A 17,039-nucleotide genomic window follows, 5' to 3' on the forward strand; every position below is an offset into this window, starting at 1 on the left:
AACCCTGGTCTTGAGAGTGTCCATCAGCTTAATTTCTTTTGTTGATATGAATTCTCCTAGCAAGTAAAGCCAGCTCATGTATTTTTCCCTTTATCGTTTCATGAAAAGCACACAGTAAATAAGGAAAGAATATGATTTTAATTTTTTTCCAAAGTCTAAACCAAAATCAGAATCTGTTTTTGAGATCTGGAATCTTGGTGATACCAATCCTAAGGAATCAGCACACTTGATTAGCTGTGAGCCAAGCCATCGGGCTGACTTAATTCAATGCTCAGTAAATTAATTCCATTTTGCTAATGTGACTAAAAACTAAATTTCATATCAATATAAACATTCATTAAACTGCAAATACCAAGTGGTGCAAGCTGTTGAAAAAGGCTCATTCTTATTTATAGATAGGTTTTGATAAGAATAGCATTGAAATGTTTTAGTAGGGAAATGTTAGAGTGATTAATGTGCAGTTGTTTGCATTTTTAATATTTCACTCATATATCAGATTAGTATTTGTGCATACTGTCAGACTTTATTCTGTTCTTGTCAAAATACTTATTACTGCTGACAGGTATAACATATCCACATTAATCCTTAATTCCTTGATTCAATTTTCTAATTGCCTTTTTGGCATGCAATGGTGGCCGTTTAGTCTTATGTGATGTATTCATCATATGGTATATTAATGTGCTTTAAAAATTAGATGTGTCATTTAAAGTACCTGGACAGGAAAAAAATGACTAAGGATTGCAAGTTTCACTGTACTTAAGCAAAGTATTAGATATTGGTATCTCACACATTCTGAAGTTGTCCATAAATCATAGTCACAGAATGTTCAAGGGACTTAAAAATCATCCAACCTACTTGTTCATTTTCCAGTTGGGGAAATTGACTTAGTAACACACTCAAGATCATACAACCAAATGGGAGTAGAACTGGCCCTAGAACTCAAGTGTTCTGAATCCTGGTCAGAAACGGGCAGATATTTGTATATAATTTTCATAATTGATATCTTAAGTTGGTTCTTACTATTACTTGCCAAGCTGAGAGAAAGAGAGAATCCTTGTCTTCTTAAGCTATGTTTTTTAGTGGTATTGCTTAGTGGTTAAGAACCAGGATGCTAGAATCATACAGATCTAAGATCCAGTCCTGGATCTGCACCTTAGTACCTATATTACCCTGACGATATTGTCTGACATCTCTTAATTTCAGTTTCTTCATCTGTATAAAACAGAAAATGACACAATAATGCATGTAAAATACTTAGCACAATACTTGGAACCTAGTAACTACTCAATAGATGTTAGCCAATTTTTTAGCTAATAATGTGTTAGCTAATGTTTTCAGTATTTTATTATCCCTTTAATGTGCATTGTGCCATGCCAGCACAGCTAAGGGTTCAGTGCACCTGCGGAGGGGCGGTGAAGGATTAAAGAAAAGACAGACAAAGAGAATATAGCTGGGGCTAGGTGGATCTCCTGTGCCTGGATGAGGCCACAGAGAAGGATCCAGCCAGCAAGCTGAGGCTTTATTTTATAGTCAGAGAAAAACAAGGTAGTGGTCAACATAGTTACAATGTTCTTGTGAGTTTCACTTGTTTTGGCAGCACTTGCTGCACCTCCCACAGCCCATTAGCTACCTAGGAAGGATCTAGGGGGCGGCCATGAGGTCAAGCTTAATTATGCTAAGAGAGCTCTGCCCTCTAAGCTGGGACTTGTTTGTGGCTCTGCCACAGGTCATCTGAGGCTTAACTCTAGAGCTGCTCCCTACAATGCATAATTTGGATAAAATTGAATCATGCCTACCAGCTATCTCTCCATGTGACAAGTAAACTTATTCTTTTATTCACATATTCATTTACCAGCTGCAAAGTGCACTCTAGTAGATGCCATAGGAAAAACAAAGAAGTCTCTAATACCAAACCGTCCTTGGAGGAGCAGGAATCTAACAGTGACATATAACATAGACATCAACACCTACAGTAAATGATGGAGAGACATACGTTCACAAAAGGCAGCACATGCAACATGCTTGGGCACCTCAAAGGCGGAAAGTGAGAACAGGGTCAATAGAGGTGAATGAGAAACTGGACCTGCCCTCAGTATGTCCCAGTGGGAAGACAGGGCCTTTACCCGTGGGTCATTCAGGATAGAACATGAAGCGGTCCATAAATGTACAATGAAAGAACTTTAGAGGGAGTGATTAAATCCCTCAGACCAGGGAAGGCTGTCTGGATGAGTTGGCTCTGGGGGTGTATAATTTTACGTAAGTGAAAGACCTACAGGAAGGACCTCTTAGACAGTAGGGATATGATGAGTGAAGAAGGCACCTTCTGGAAGCCTGGGCACAGTTGTTAAACAGTGAGCACTTACATTGACTAAAACATGGAGCTTGTGCAGAATAAAAGATGAGGTTTGATGAGTGCGTAGACACAGGAGCTTGGCAGCCCTGAAATGTCATTTTGGACTCCATTTTACAGAGATGACAAAGTGGCAGCCCTCAGCCCATGAGAGAGAGATTTAATGTCTTTAAAGAAAACTTTCTAGTTCACTGTAGTCCCTGTCAGCTTTGATTGTCTTATCTGTGAGTTAAGATAATCATCCAAGATAGTTTTCTTTCGTACTGTAGACAGTTACATAGTAATTAAGCACACAAGCTCAGAAGATAGACTTCATTGTTCCAAATTCTGGTTTGGTCACCTAGTAGGTCTGCAGCCTCAGTTATGTAAATCTTTGTGCTTGAATTGCATCATTTGTAGAATGGCAATAGTCCCTGCATAATGGGTAGGATTAAACCCACCTAAGCACACAGCATAGCACTAGGCATAATGCAAGCACTTACTAAACGTTAGCTGTTGTTGAGCTGCTCACCTGGGCCTGGAAGGAATTTGAGTTTGCAAGCCCTGCTTTGGAACTACTAGAAGTTCTTTGAGAAAGACAGTAACATCTTTTTATCCTCGAGTCCTACAGCGTTGGACTAAACCCTGCTGCTCCGAGGACATCAGATCATTATTAGGTGCTCAGCTGCTGCACTTAGGGTTTCCAGTGGTGAACGTCAGTGTGATTTCTCGAAGTGAGCCTCTCACTCCCACACTCCCTTTTTGAGAGAGCCAGTGGGGAAGAAAAAGCCAGCAGCCAGCTTTGCCCACTGGTCTCTTCCAAACATCCCGTGCTTCTCATAACAGCAGTTGCCCAGGACAGATCAAATGGCGGCTTCACTTAGAGAACATTGTGAATTTCAAAAATTACAAATCCTCAGGATTCCAGAAGCTTCTCTGGTAACTTGCTTGTCTCTACTAGCTGAAAATTGGAAAGGGGTTAACATAGAATTGTTACCCACCCAACACAACAACTTGGAAATATGAGTGCAATCATTTTAAAAACACCAGAGTGAACAAAACAAGTCTTTTGTAAAAGTGCTGCCCGCTTTATAAACAATGACTGCTAATTACATAACTGTCAGTGATGTTTCCTGGCACGGCCACACTCCAGCTTCTTTCGGTACAACAAATGAGAAGATGCCTAAAAGGAAATCACAGTTGCTAAGTGCTGTGGGCAAACCCAGGCCTTATCTCTTTCAAAGGCAGCCATGGAAAAGGCATGATAAATTGCACACTTCAGTAAACACGTTATGTCATTGTGGAATGATTTTGATTCATGCTTATGTATTTATCATGGAACAACTGACAAACCTCAAGGTATCAGCAGTATCATTCATGGGGTTTTGCTATTTTATGTTGCAAAATTCAAATGGCATAAAGTATTTTTTTTTTCGTTTTTATTTAAAAATCTTTATTGAAAGTGGGCTTTGTCCCAGAGTCTTTGGAAATAATTCTCTTAATTATGTGAATTCCTGCCAGAAGTGTCAAAGAGCTGTGCTAGTCACTAATATTTTCAATATAATGAATAATTCATATTTTGCTATTATCCTTTTATAAAAATTTTATAGCCAAAAATAGACAAGGTTGTAAGCCAATTTGATTTTTAAATAGAATGATAATCTCCTTTTGTATGGCTTATCAATATAAAAGACATTTCTGAAGTTTTTTGCACAATAGCCATAGAATTAAGAGGGGGAGAGCATTCTTTTAGGAAGATTTTTACAGAAGTGACTTCTATGCAAGCATAATTTCTTTTGCACAGTCAAGGTATTTCACCGCAGTCTATCTGTCACTGCGTCTCAGAAGTTTGAAGTGTTAAGTAATTAAGTCATTTTCCAACTGAAATTTACAGGGTTTTTGTTGTGTTTTTACCACTTTTCCCCTTCAGTTAGTGTTTTGGGCATTAGCATTTAATGTTTCAAACCTTAGGAACAGCAGAAGTCGCCTGACAACAGTATCCACCCATGTGCTCTCAAATGGTTTCTTGTTTGGCTAAATCCCCTAAACCAAAAACCACTCTCAACTTTGCTTTTGCTTTTTTGTTTTATTTCACTGTAATCCGAAAAGCCATCTAATTTTCATAATCCACTATTTTAACATGACTGGATATTTTGGATACTGCCAGTTATCATATTAAGAGCTTACAAACAAAACAGCAAAGAAAACCTTGCCTAATGGTAGAAATGATAGGTTATTCCTTAGGGATATTAGAAAGGACTTTAGTATTGCTAATATATCACCATCATTGAAGCCTGAATTTATTTTATTTTCTCTTAGTATATTTTAACCAATTGACCTTCAAATATACTTTGCATTTATTAAATTAGAATAAATTTCAGTAGACTTGAAATATGGCTCAAACAAGTCGTAGTATTTTTTCTTCTAGCCTTGGAATAGGACAAACCTATTCTCTAAATATTTACATCATGGGAGAATGTCTATGTACTTATGCTGATTTTGACTTAACATTTTCAAAAGTAAATCTGTTAAAATAAATGTAAGCTTTAAAGTGTAGAACCATAAATCATGTAACGTGATACAGGTATTGCAGCATGGCTTCCAGCACTTTCTGTGAAGATTGTTATGCCCTTTCCTTCTAGCACAATGGCCACTTTCACCTTTCTATTGAAAACTCCCAAAATGTATGTGCGTGGGGATAATTTTAAAACATGAGATTTATGTGGCTGTGAAGGAGAAATTCTTTATAACCACATAAAACCATTGTCACCAGAAATTTCAGTCTTAAGTTTTACATGAAAGGGGACATATTTTATTTTAATGCCTCATTAAACTTTCTGGAAATGGTAGTATTCTAAAACATTCTCGCCGAATGACTACACCTGTCCGTAAGTCCTCTGAAAAGTTCAGATGCCGTCAGTGAAAAAAACTAAGCATTTGTTTTAATAATTAAAGCAATGGCATGTTTTCTTCTACTTAATGTGGCATAGATGTTGCTTTGATATGTCACCCATATCTCACCTGCAGTTTTTTTTAGGGTAATAGCCAAAACCACCATTTCTAAACTAAAAAGATATCAAAACTCTGGAGACAGTGAAAAGATCAGTAGTTCCCAGGACGGAGCGAGGGGGTGGGGTGCCCAGGGGGAGCACAGAGGATGTTTAGGGCAGTCGCTCTCCTCTGCATGGTGTTGTGATGGTGGATAGATGTCCTATACATCTGTCCAAACCACCGAGAGTGAACCCTAATGGAAACCACGCACCCGGGTGGTTGGGAGGTATCAGTGCAGGTTCTTCACTTGGAACAGTATCCCTCTGGTGGGGATGTTGATGTCTGGGAGTCTATGAATGCATGGGGGCGGTAGGTATACGGAAAAATCTCTGCACCTCCTCTCAATTCTGCTAAATTGAACCTAAAACTTAAAAAAAAAAGTATTAAAGAAAATAAAGCCAAAAATAGAAGAAAGCAAAGAATACTTTGCAAAAATATGTACCAATATGTAAGTCCCCAAGAAAAATGTCTTTTAAATGTTAATGGCCACCACTACAAAAAATATTACTACAATAAAATATTTAATTAAACTATTTAAAAATTTTACGTGGTGTGTCCCCAAGCACCGGGAATGTGCAGTTTAGCTGACGGAAGCACAGACAGGAGAAAAGTAAAATAGCGGTATTGTGTCATTTCCGCGAATTGAAAATGAGTTTTCTTTTTCAGGGGCCACCCAAACCCATAGCCATTGAACCGTGTGCTGGGAACAGAGCTGCTGTCCTGACTGTGTTTCTCTGTCTGCCGCGAGGATCATCAGGTGCCCCTCCCCCTGGGCAGTCAGGTAAGATGAATGATGAGCCGTCAGCAGTTAAGCAAAAACACATTGACTGAACAGAAACAAAACTACCAAACAGCGCCATAAACACTTTTACATGGTTCTAATTTAGAGTATGGTAAAATTTTATTTGGCTCCAAACTTCTACCCAAATATCTAGATATCTGCATTGCTGTAAGTTCAGATTTCTTATTGTTTCTCTTAGAAATATATGTTGAATATGTGTCTGTTTATATATAATATACACACATATGTGTGCTCACCCCCTCCCTCCAAAATTTTTTTGTTGTAATTACAGTGAGAAATTTCACTAGCAGGGCAAACAAGTTCTTGACCCTTTGGGTCAGTTTCTCTTTTCCTGGTATGTGCATCTTAAAAGATGCTAAATTATAACTAGAAGTTTGTTTTATAAATACGGAATCAAATTAGCGAACCTGCGTGCATGTTGGAATGTTTTAGCAGCATCAGAGGATGATTGCTGGATGCAACCATATCGGTATTATTGAGGTACGTTCTTGCCCAGCCCAGTGGCTCAGCTGGTGAGCATCGTCTGTGCACCGAAAGGTTGCCGTTTTGATTGCAGGTTTGATTGCAGGTTTGGTCCCCAGTTGGGGCAACTGATCCTATCAGTGATGTGTCTCTCTCACAATAGTCCTCTCTCTAGCAGGTCCTTAGGTGAGGATTAAAAAAAAAAAAAAAAAAAAAAGAAAAGTATGTTCTTGCTGTCAGCACCGGTCAGGTGGGATTCGTGTGCCAGGGAGCCTCAGGCATAGACAACCATTTCCTCTGATTCTCCTTTTTCCACATGAAAAGTGTACCTTGAATTGTGGGGTAACCTACCCCATGTAACCTTTTAGATTCCTTCCCATTGCTGTGGTGATGTCCATATTGCAGACATGTTCAGTGTTAAGTATAACTTTAATTAAATAACAAACCATGCTTATTTCTCTCTTATCACATATCCTATTCCATTTGCTTACAATTCCTAATTTTTCTTTCTCCCAGTTGTCTTCTCTAAAAACCTCTTCTTGAAATGGATGCTTTTTGAGGGCAAGGGTAATTTCCAATCTATCTTTCTGTTCAGTTCCTCCTTAAGGTAAAATAAAGCGCCAGAGCTCTGGCAGGTTTTCAATAACAGGAATTGATGATGACCCCGCCTCCCCATGTATTTTATCTTCTCTCGATTCCCTCGCTAGCGCATTTTATCTTTTCTTGACCTTGCTCCTCACCTTCTTGATTTGTGTCCAACCAGACAGAAAAACAGAAGCTACTTTTTACCTGATAAACGTAAGATACTCTTGTAACAGAATTTTTCCCATATGGGGATAGATGTTTTCCATTACTTTTACACTTGTCATTTAGGGTACACTTGTCATTTACGATGCAGGAATTTCTACCCAAAGTTCATTTGTAGCTGCACCTTCTCAGACACTGAGTGAATGCCTCCTCTCCTTTTAGAACCACCAACGTGAAAGGGATGCATAAGTAGGATAGTTGGGCCCTGGTCAGATAAGATGGATAATTATAGGAACTGTGCCCAGCTAATGGAAGTATTGTTTTAAGGCTGGGACGGTTTCCAGGGCAAACACTTCACTAATGAAAACAAGTCAATGTGATAGACACCAATGTTCTTCTAGATCCTTGACAAGATGACGTACTGATGGGCAGAGTGAAGGCATCTGCCAATACTCTGTCCCTTTAACCTTTGAAATCTTTGTGACTGATCTGAAAGAGCCAAGTAGCAATGTGGCCCATTACCTCAGCTGTGTTTTATTACGGATGCATCATGATTGCTAGTGATAATGCTGGCTTCGTGTGCATAAGCCTTAGATAGGGCTTTCAAAGTGGTTTCCTATTTCTCACATTTAATCCTCATGACAAGGCTGTGTTATAAAACTCACTTTATAAATAAGGAATCGAAGCATAGACATCTTCATATTTCTACATTTGAGGAATAATTGAGAAATACTAGATTATGAAGTTGAACAACAAAAAATGCTTCCTGTTAACAATCGGTTAATTTTTCCGTATGGTTTATAGCAGAAAGCTTGTTTCTCTATAATCCACAGCAATGTCTTCACAAAGCCAAACATTCGGAAGAGTGCTGAAAATGCCCACAGGGTGGATACAAGCAGATAAAACCTTGAGCTAACGTACCATGCTTTTCACAGTGCCTGCAGATGGAACTGTGTTGAATATCTATGTGCACAATTCAGAATGAGCTTGTTTATTGTTTTAAAAAAACTAATGAACTTATTTTCTAGCTATCCTTATAGGAGTAGGAAGATTCTTTGATTTTATTTTTTCAAAATATATTATTAACTGCTATCTGGAGTCTACTTAGGAATACACCAAGAACATATATTGATGGATGGATAGTAGGATGGGTAGATGGACAGATGGCACAAAACAAGTAAAGTAAATGTTAATGGTAGAATCTAGGTGGTGGGGATTCTTTCCCCTTGGTATATGTTTGAAATGTTTTATAGTAAGGTGTGGGAAACAGTAAAAAAAAAAAAATCTTAACTTTATTGGGTAAAAAAGACAGTATCTAAAAGAGACATTTTCTATTGTTCACATCTAAGTTTTCCCTAAACAAGGCAAATTCTGACACCAGTTTACAAACTGACTTATTTTTCCCCTCTTCATTCAGATATTTGGTGTGAGCACAGCCAATTAAAACTTACCATCTGTGAGCCTGTGCTTATCAGAGGGCCCTGTACATAGAAAGCAGCTCCGGAATGCTTTAGATGGTGATGAGAGGAGACCTGGGGAACGGGACCTGTAGCACCCACGCCCATCTCTGAGCCTCAGTGAACAACAGTGAGCAAATGGACTAGCATTCAGTTTCCCACATCGCTCTCCTAGGAGCCCTGTGTTCTGAAGAGCCTCCTCCAGTGCTGGTGCAGAGGGAGGAGGTTTGGGGGCGCTTTACGGACAGACTGCGGACCCCCACCTCACCCCACCCCCACCGTGAAGGACAGAGCACCAGGAGTCTTCTCCTGGCTCCTGGGCCATTTCCATCTCCAAATGTTAGCATATCTATTCCGTAATTAATCAGCATTAATTATTAGATTAAAGGTCCCCCTGCAGTACTTTGCACAATCTCAACATTTGTCATCAGGCTCTCTTTCGAAATGCAGCTTCCTAAATGTCGAGTGATGCTGTTCATAATGCACACTCCTCATCCCCGTGAACGAAATCATTCAAGAGAAGGAGGAGTCTGTGGGTATGGAGGATGCGGAAGCCTCTGTGAGCAGCTGGTCTCCCAGAAACTCAATCTCCCCACTAACAAATTAGTGAGTCCAAAACATTCCAGTGGCGATTTTGCTCATCTCTGTTCAGTAGCAGCGAGGACAGATCAAATGGTGGCTTAGAAAGATGGCATTGTCTTTGGACTTCATTCTCTTCCACCAGCAGTAAGTATTGCTGAGTAATCATCAGACACGGCCCTGTGGTGTCTGTCTAACATGTGTGAGGTCCCTTCCATGGCTCTCGTCTTCGCAGAGGTCAAAAGAGAAACTGCAGATTCGCCCTTCAGATCACCCCAGGCACTAATCTCTGTTGGTTGTCTTCAGTGTTATGAATGTAGGTGTTTGTGAGCAGTTCTCCCTCTAGGGCTGTGGTCGGCAAACTGCGGCTCTCAAGCCACATGTGGCTCTTTGGCCCCTTGCGTGTGGCTCTTCCACAAAATACCACGGCCTGGGCAAGTCTATTTTGAAAATGTAGCATTAGAAGAAGTTTAAGTTTAAAAAATTTGGCTCTCAAAAGACATTTCAGTCGTTGTACTGTTGATATTCGGCATTCCTGGCGCTGGGCTGCTCAGGTTCCCTGCTCCCCACCCCACCAACCTGCTGCTTCATTCCTGGGCTTTCTGTAAGCAACCACTGCCAACCCCGCGGCTCTCTCGGGTTAATGTGGGATTTCTGATGTTGACATGTGTACACTGTGCGGTCACTTTCTCTTCTGACCTCCACGTGGCTGAAAAACTGACATCCCCATGAGAACAGGGCACATCAAGTCACTCTGTCGCATGACACTAAACAACCCAGCACGTCCCCACTCACCTTAAACAACAAGGTCCCCTCGAGTTTTAGAATCACATTGAGATGAAAAGTGGACAACTAAACAGGCCTCTTTAAAAGCATCCGTTGAAAAGGGTAATGATGGCTGTCAGTTTGTGATGAAGGATTATGGATTTCATGGTTGATGGGTTCTCACCAGTAGGACGCAGATTAACTTTTTTCAGTGGCCCACGTGTCCACTGCCGAACAGGAGTGATGTGCTTCAGCTAAAAATGGAATTTTGCCTCATGCGTGATTGACTCGAACAGTGCCAAGAGGAAGAAGGCTGCTAGGAAGCCTGAGGTTTTGACAATTTTGTTCTTTAGGCTGAGAAGTTTGGGCAGGATGACCAGATTTTTTTTTTTTTAAATCTAGAAATATTGTATAATGTTCAAAATGATAGTCTCCCCATAGTGTCATGGGTAATGATGACAAAAAGAGAACTTTGGTTTAATTAAATGAAAAGTAGTTTGGAGAAAGAGAACTAGAAATTCTGAGCTTTATATAAATTCATTATATACTTTATATACCTTATTTGCTTCATATATATCAGCTTTATATACATGTATTATATGCTTTATATACATGTACACATAGAGGCACTTTATATACATGCATTGGTTTAACCTTCTAAATGACTCTGCAAAGTAAGTATTATTATCCCAGTTTTACAGATTAAAAAATAGAACTGAAACTCATGTGAGATTAAGTGACTTGTTTGGGGCCAATACAGCTAGTGAGTGAACGAACCAGAATTCGAACCCAGGGCCACCCGGTGCTCAGCCCATGAGACTCTCCCTCATCACTGCTTCTCTGGATGAAGATACAGGGCTACTCCAGATGGCCCTTATTCCTGAAAAACCTCTCTATGCAGAATCAGAGAGGAAGGACTTGAAGGATTCTGCTAAGCATTTGGGTTTAAAGAGGCAAGAGGGATAGATTTATCTTTCCTGGCGATTAAACCCCAGAAGTTTTGGGAAATGCAAATAATGTACGTGCCAACTTCACATCCGCTAATGAGACTGTGGCTCGGTGTGTAACAGTAGTGGCGGGCATGCAGTTACAGAGCAATGACTTATGCTGGTGTGTGAGCTGCAGACTTGATACCTGGATCCAGCTCTGGCACCCACCAACGGTGTGACCCTGGGCCAGCCCATTAGTCTCTGGGCCCTGTTTTCTCACGTGTAAAATGATGCCATCGGGTTAGATTCCCAGGATGCATTTCACGCCAACCTTATTGTACATTTCATGCCAAGCCACACCAGGTTGGGGTAAGAAGAGCAAATCACTTGTTTCTAAGAGGTACCTTAACTTATCTTTCCAGCCGCTGAGGCCCAGCTAAGAAATGATATTCCCCTACACTGCTTGTTAGTGATGAAACATAATTAGCACCACTCCTTAAATTTTAAAGAAATTTCATCATGTTATGAATGAAGACTAGTTCCCAGTCTTCTCAGCATGTTTAAAAGATGTATATAGTTCATAGTGCCCCCATTTGTGGAGTGAGAAGAAGGAAGCTCACGGGCCCGTGAGAGGCAGGAGGTCCTGGGGCGTCGGAGCCGGGCTGGGAACAGGCTCTGGTCCGCAGGCTCTCAGCAGTCAGACCTCTTTCCTCTGCAGCCACATGTTAGAGCTAATGCACGTTTTGCAGAAGCCACGGGAGAGTCTGGGTTGGTTTCCTTCCACACTCTGCCACTGCCTCTCCACACCTGTGGACACACACCTGTTGATCTGCTCTTCGCACTCCCCTGTCAGAAGTGGCTAGAATCAGAAATGAACCCACTAAATGCTATCAGAACTTCATTATTAAGATCTGGCGCAACGGTTACCTTTTACCCTCAAACCCATAAGTGTCATCACAAAGAAGCAAGGAAAAGGGGGCACTTCCTGGCAAAATAAAGTGCTAAGTTAGCCGGAGAACCCAGGGAACCACAGAGATAAGAACAACTGACTGAGCTTATTGTTCAGTATGACTCTGTGTCCCCAAAATATATGTGCCTGATTAAAAGGGCCCTAAAATCAACAGTAGGAAACTATTTTATCCTCTCTCCAAAGCACAGCTGCTATGAATCTTCATTTGCTACCTTTATTCATTGAAGAAATATTTAGGAGTGTCTGCTATTCGGCCAGGCACTGGGTCTACAATAGGGAACAAAACAGAGTTCCTTCCCTCGGCCAGTTACAGCCTCTGTGGAGATAAACATGCCGCTAGTAATCATGCAAATAAACCCATCATTACAGATTGTTTTAAGTGCTCTGGGCAGAGTAGACAGTGCCATGAGGGAGGTGACAGAAAGCTGATGAACAATGGCTAAGCAGAGTAGCTTTCTAGGTAACAACAAAGGGACACACAGTCTTTAAAACGCCCTTTCCCGTTCTCCTTTCCCATCACACCTGTGGTGTTTGACTGTGAATAGTCCCCATCTTGCCTCCTCACCTTCTGGAAACTTCCCCTCTTCTGCTGCTCCATGCCTTAATCTACCTCAGGTACCTAGAGATAATGGATAAATATACTTGGAGATAATGGATATCGAGCACCTCGCCTCTGTCCCTGGTCTGTTCATCTGCCTTCCATACAGGAGGTGGCCCCGAGGTGTGGTCCTTGGCCGGCGCCTCCTCCTGCTCCACCTTCTCCCTTTAGGAGCCTGCCCTGTCCTACGTCATGCTCCCTCAGGGGACTTCTCAGCAGGTAACACCCAACTCCGTGCTCCCGCCAGCACCTCTCACCTGTGGAGCAATAGCATCTCAATCGGGATTTGTTACTCTTTGTTTTTTGTTTTGTTTTTTGTTTTTCAATTACCGTGTACAGTCAGTATTATCTTGTGTTCGTTTCAAGTGTGCAGCAGAGTGGTTAAACCATCATATTCTTTACAAAGTGTTCCCCCTGATATTTCCAGTACCCACCTGGCCCCATACATGGTTATTATCATATCATTGACTATATTCCCTGTGCTGTGCTCTCCATCCCATGACTGTTGTGTGACTACCGCACTGGACTGCTCAGTCCCTTTATGTTTTTCACCGGGTCGCCCAACCCCTTCGCCTCTAGCCACCATCAGTCTGTGCTCTGTATCCATGCAGCTGTTTCTGTTTCGTTTGTTTATATTTCTCTTTAGATTCCTCATAAAATGAAATCATATGGAACGGGTCTGCTCTTCTTTAGGAGGGAAGTCACTCTTCCTTCCCCCTCTCCCCTCTTACCATGCCTACCCCCCAGACCAGCTCTTCCCCTGCCTTCCCTGTTTTCATAATGAAAAGTCCATTCCCGAGTGGCTCAAGCTTGAAACCTTGGCGTTGGCTTTCCTTCTTCTCTCTGTCTCCCCTTTTCCACCCAAGGAATCACCAAGCTCAGAGGTCTCACCCCCGCAGCAGATGGCTCATCCTTTTGATATCCTTGCTCTCTCCCTTCCTTTGTTCAGCCACTGGTTGCCTCTCACCTGGGCTTCTGCCATAGACAAGCACAATGCTCTCTCTCCCTTCCTCCTAAGCCTTTGCTGACTCTGCATTGCCTGTTGAAGTAAGACCAGACATCTCCTCTGGGGCGTGAGGTCCTCCCTGACCTCTCCTCCCCCTTCCTGCAGGCTTAGCACCCACAGGGTCCTTGGTGATCCCTGCCTCCCTGCACAGCTCCACTGGCAAGCTTGTTGGAGCCCTTGGGCAGTTATTTTAACCTCTCAGGTCCTCACTTTCCTTTTCTGTAAAATAAGGAAGATGACTGGATAGAATTTAGTCCTCTTTATGATTGCTGTTAAGCCTGTAGTTCCACACATGTTTCTTCTGTGATTCCATGAGCATACATGTGTGGTCTGCATACTCACTGGTTCCTTGTATGTGAATCGCCCTCTCCCTCTCAGCTGCCTGTTTGCAAAGCCCCATTCAAATGCCACATCCTCTTCCGGGAAGCCCTTCCCATTTCTTCCATATAAATTGGACATTATGTTTTGATCATTCAGGTAGGATTCAAGCTACATACCTTAGGGACTACAATCAAGCCCAGTACTGTGCCTTTGGTGAAAAATATCTATTGAAACTTAGTTGATCAGATTTAAGGTTCATGGAAAATCAGAACATCAAAGAAAGATGACACAATGTCCACGTATTAGTTATGCTCAGGACAGATAAACTCACAAAATACATCTGGCAAAAAAAGTGCCAATTGCTGTTTTTGTTACCATCAATTCATGCCATTCATTGTGAACATAGTCTGTGCTCTTTACCCCTCTCTCACTTCTCACTTCTCTTTCCCGGATGAGGAAAATGAACCCATGGAGTTACTTATAACTTCCACACACAGCCACACAGTAAATAAGCAATGGCACCAGAATTTAAAACCGGAAAAATCTCATACCATAGGGCTCTTTTCAACTCTTCTTCTCTTTTTTGGGGAGTGGGGTGGGAGGAGGGAGGATTTTTTTTATTATGGTTAAAGACCACTAGCCCTGAGCTTCTTGGGACAACACAAGCTTTTCCTTTTACGGACCAGGGTCACTGTAAAGTGACATAGCCAGTGTCCTCCCGTTTGAGATTTAAAATTTTGTCTCGGTGCCATTGTTCATTGAGGGGCATTGACTGCCCTGTAAAGAAAACAAAGACAAAAATGGATAAGAAACTTGACGAATAGTGAACCACACGACTAATTAACATGCCGCAGAGTGAGTGAAATACTCCAAACTGCACTCGCATCCTTTCCAGGCCGAGCAGCGAGAGACCCTCGCATAAACAGAACTTGCGGGCGTGAGAAATGAGGCCACGCGCACGGGAGCACGGCCAACACATTTTTCTTTTCTTTTTCTTCTCCCACCTGCCACCCTTTCAGGTATTTCTAGAAATGACTGGTAAATAATTACTGTGGCCAAAGAGAAAAATAGGAAAAAGTAAGCACCTCCACAAATCAACTTACAAAGCCAAAGGGGAAAAGCAAGATTTGTTTGGAATAAGCAAGCTGCCTTTGAAGCAGCAAACTAAGGATTGTGTGGGTCTGGCTAAAATGCACAGGCTAAATCCCTCCACCCCCCCGCCCCAGGAATTCTTACCATAGCTGCCTCCAAGGTGTGTGTATAACATTGCCAATTAGGAAGACATTTCCCTTTTAATTGGTCGTGAATTAAACAGGCCTGCTTTAGATGGGTTTAGAGGAATTTAGCAGAAGCCTACCTCCTGCATTTAACAAGGATGGACGGGTAATCCAGGATGTCAGAGAACTTGAGAAGTTTTGATGCTTTAGAAGCGGCCTTCGGAATCATCTAGTTCTATCCCGCATGTTTGCAAAAGAGAAACCTAGGGAGCCAGAGACGGGAGAGACTTGTCCGAGGCGCATGCGCTCCTACCTGATCAGGGACCAGAACCAAGGCCTGGACCTGTTACGCAACGTGTTTATGCTGCCCCGTTGCAAAAGCTAATCAGAGAAAGACAATAGTAACGATCCACGTTTTACCAGAAGGCAGGGCTGCACACCTCTGCCACTGGGGCCCAGAAATCACAGGCAGAAGGAGCTAAACCCCTAGATCCACAAAAGGAAGGAAACTTGAGAAATATTTCCTCTTCCCAGCAAATAGACGGAAATGTTAAGGAAATGCAGGTCAAGGGCCCCGGGACTTCCTTCTTCTCACATCAACATTTTTCTTGGGACCACTTCACAGGGCAGTGGTCCACGGGCAAATCCAGAGGGCGTGGATTCAAGTTTCAATAAAAATTCTCCGTTTTACTACCCACCTCCCCAGGTATTTATCACCCTGTTGCCCATGTTATAGACTATGCATGTGACACACACACACACACACACACTCACACACACAGAGGTATGCCAGTCTGTCCCGTGCCTCCGTGCTTCCGGTCTTATTTTGTGGTCAATTCGTTTGGCTCCTTAGATTCCACAAATGCTGAGATCCTGTTGAAAGGCCCGGTGAGGACCAAGCCCAGGGGTAGTGTTGTAATTCTCACTTACAAATCAAGGCAACAGCGGATATAACCACGGTAACTCCTAAAGCCAGAATGGCCTTTCCTTAAGGGCTTTTAGGGAAAGATTTAACCGCCCTCTGAAAGTGAGTAATTTACCCACCCCCTTTCGTCTGCCTTTTTCTTTGCAAATAAACAAGACCCGTGTCAGTGGGGCCAACCTCCCTAGCCAATGGGCAGTGAGTTCAGAGGTGACACACAGAATAAAGCACCGTCACAACGTAAGGGCAGCTCATCCGCTTCCTTAAGAGCCAGGAGACTAGATTGGTCCTCAGGACTCCAAGGAGGTGGTTTGGGAGTGCTGCCTGGTCCCTGGGATCATCGGTCAGGAGCCTGGGAGGCATAAATGGGTTCTCGCCCCGGGAACCTGCTGTCTGACATAATCTGAGCGGAACCTAGAAGTCTGGCCGCAGTATCCATACGTTCAGGCCCCTTTATTCCCGGAGCCAGGCCGGGATCATGAAATCAATAGCAGGACTGGGCCACCCGCCGCCCCCTTGCTCCCCATCCCAATGACAAATGACTCCTTGAGTGTCCTGTGTGGCAATTAGCTCTGAATGCAGAGCTGTAATGGGAAGAGGCCGGGGCCCATTTGTATTCAAAACTTCCCTAGCGGAGTGGAAAGGAAACCGCTGTCCATATTAATAGATACATAAAGTGTATAAATGGGATCATTCCGTTTCACTCTGTGTGTGCATTCCATTGTGCAACTGCAGAGACACGCAGGTAGGAAGGGCACGAAATGACATCTGGCTCAGCCAGCTGCTGGCAGCCACAGCTGGTGCCCCGTCCAGAGACTCTCTAAAGACTTTCCCAAAAGACAGGCCCATAACTTCCGGGACTAATTCCTTCTGCTAATGAACAG

General features: G+C 42.5%; 1 protein-coding gene across 2 annotated transcripts in view; it reads left to right on the forward strand.

Annotated features, from left to right (window-relative positions):
* ATRNL1 (attractin like 1) overlaps nucleotides 1-17,039 on the forward strand; it is a 454,562-nt gene that overhangs the window by 358,386 nt on the left and 79,137 nt on the right. For both annotated transcript variants that reach the window (XM_079793602.1, XM_079793603.1), the window contains one exon: nucleotides 6,047-6,161. In XM_079793602.1, the coding sequence (XP_079649728.1) occupies nucleotides 6,047-6,161 (115 nt within the window). The remainder of the gene's footprint in view (nucleotides 1-6,046; nucleotides 6,162-17,039) is intronic.

This window comes from Cnephaeus nilssonii (genome assembly GCF_951640355.1).
Source record: "Cnephaeus nilssonii genome assembly, chromosome: 16".
NCBI lineage: Eukaryota > Metazoa > Chordata > Mammalia > Chiroptera > Vespertilionidae > Cnephaeus > Cnephaeus nilssonii.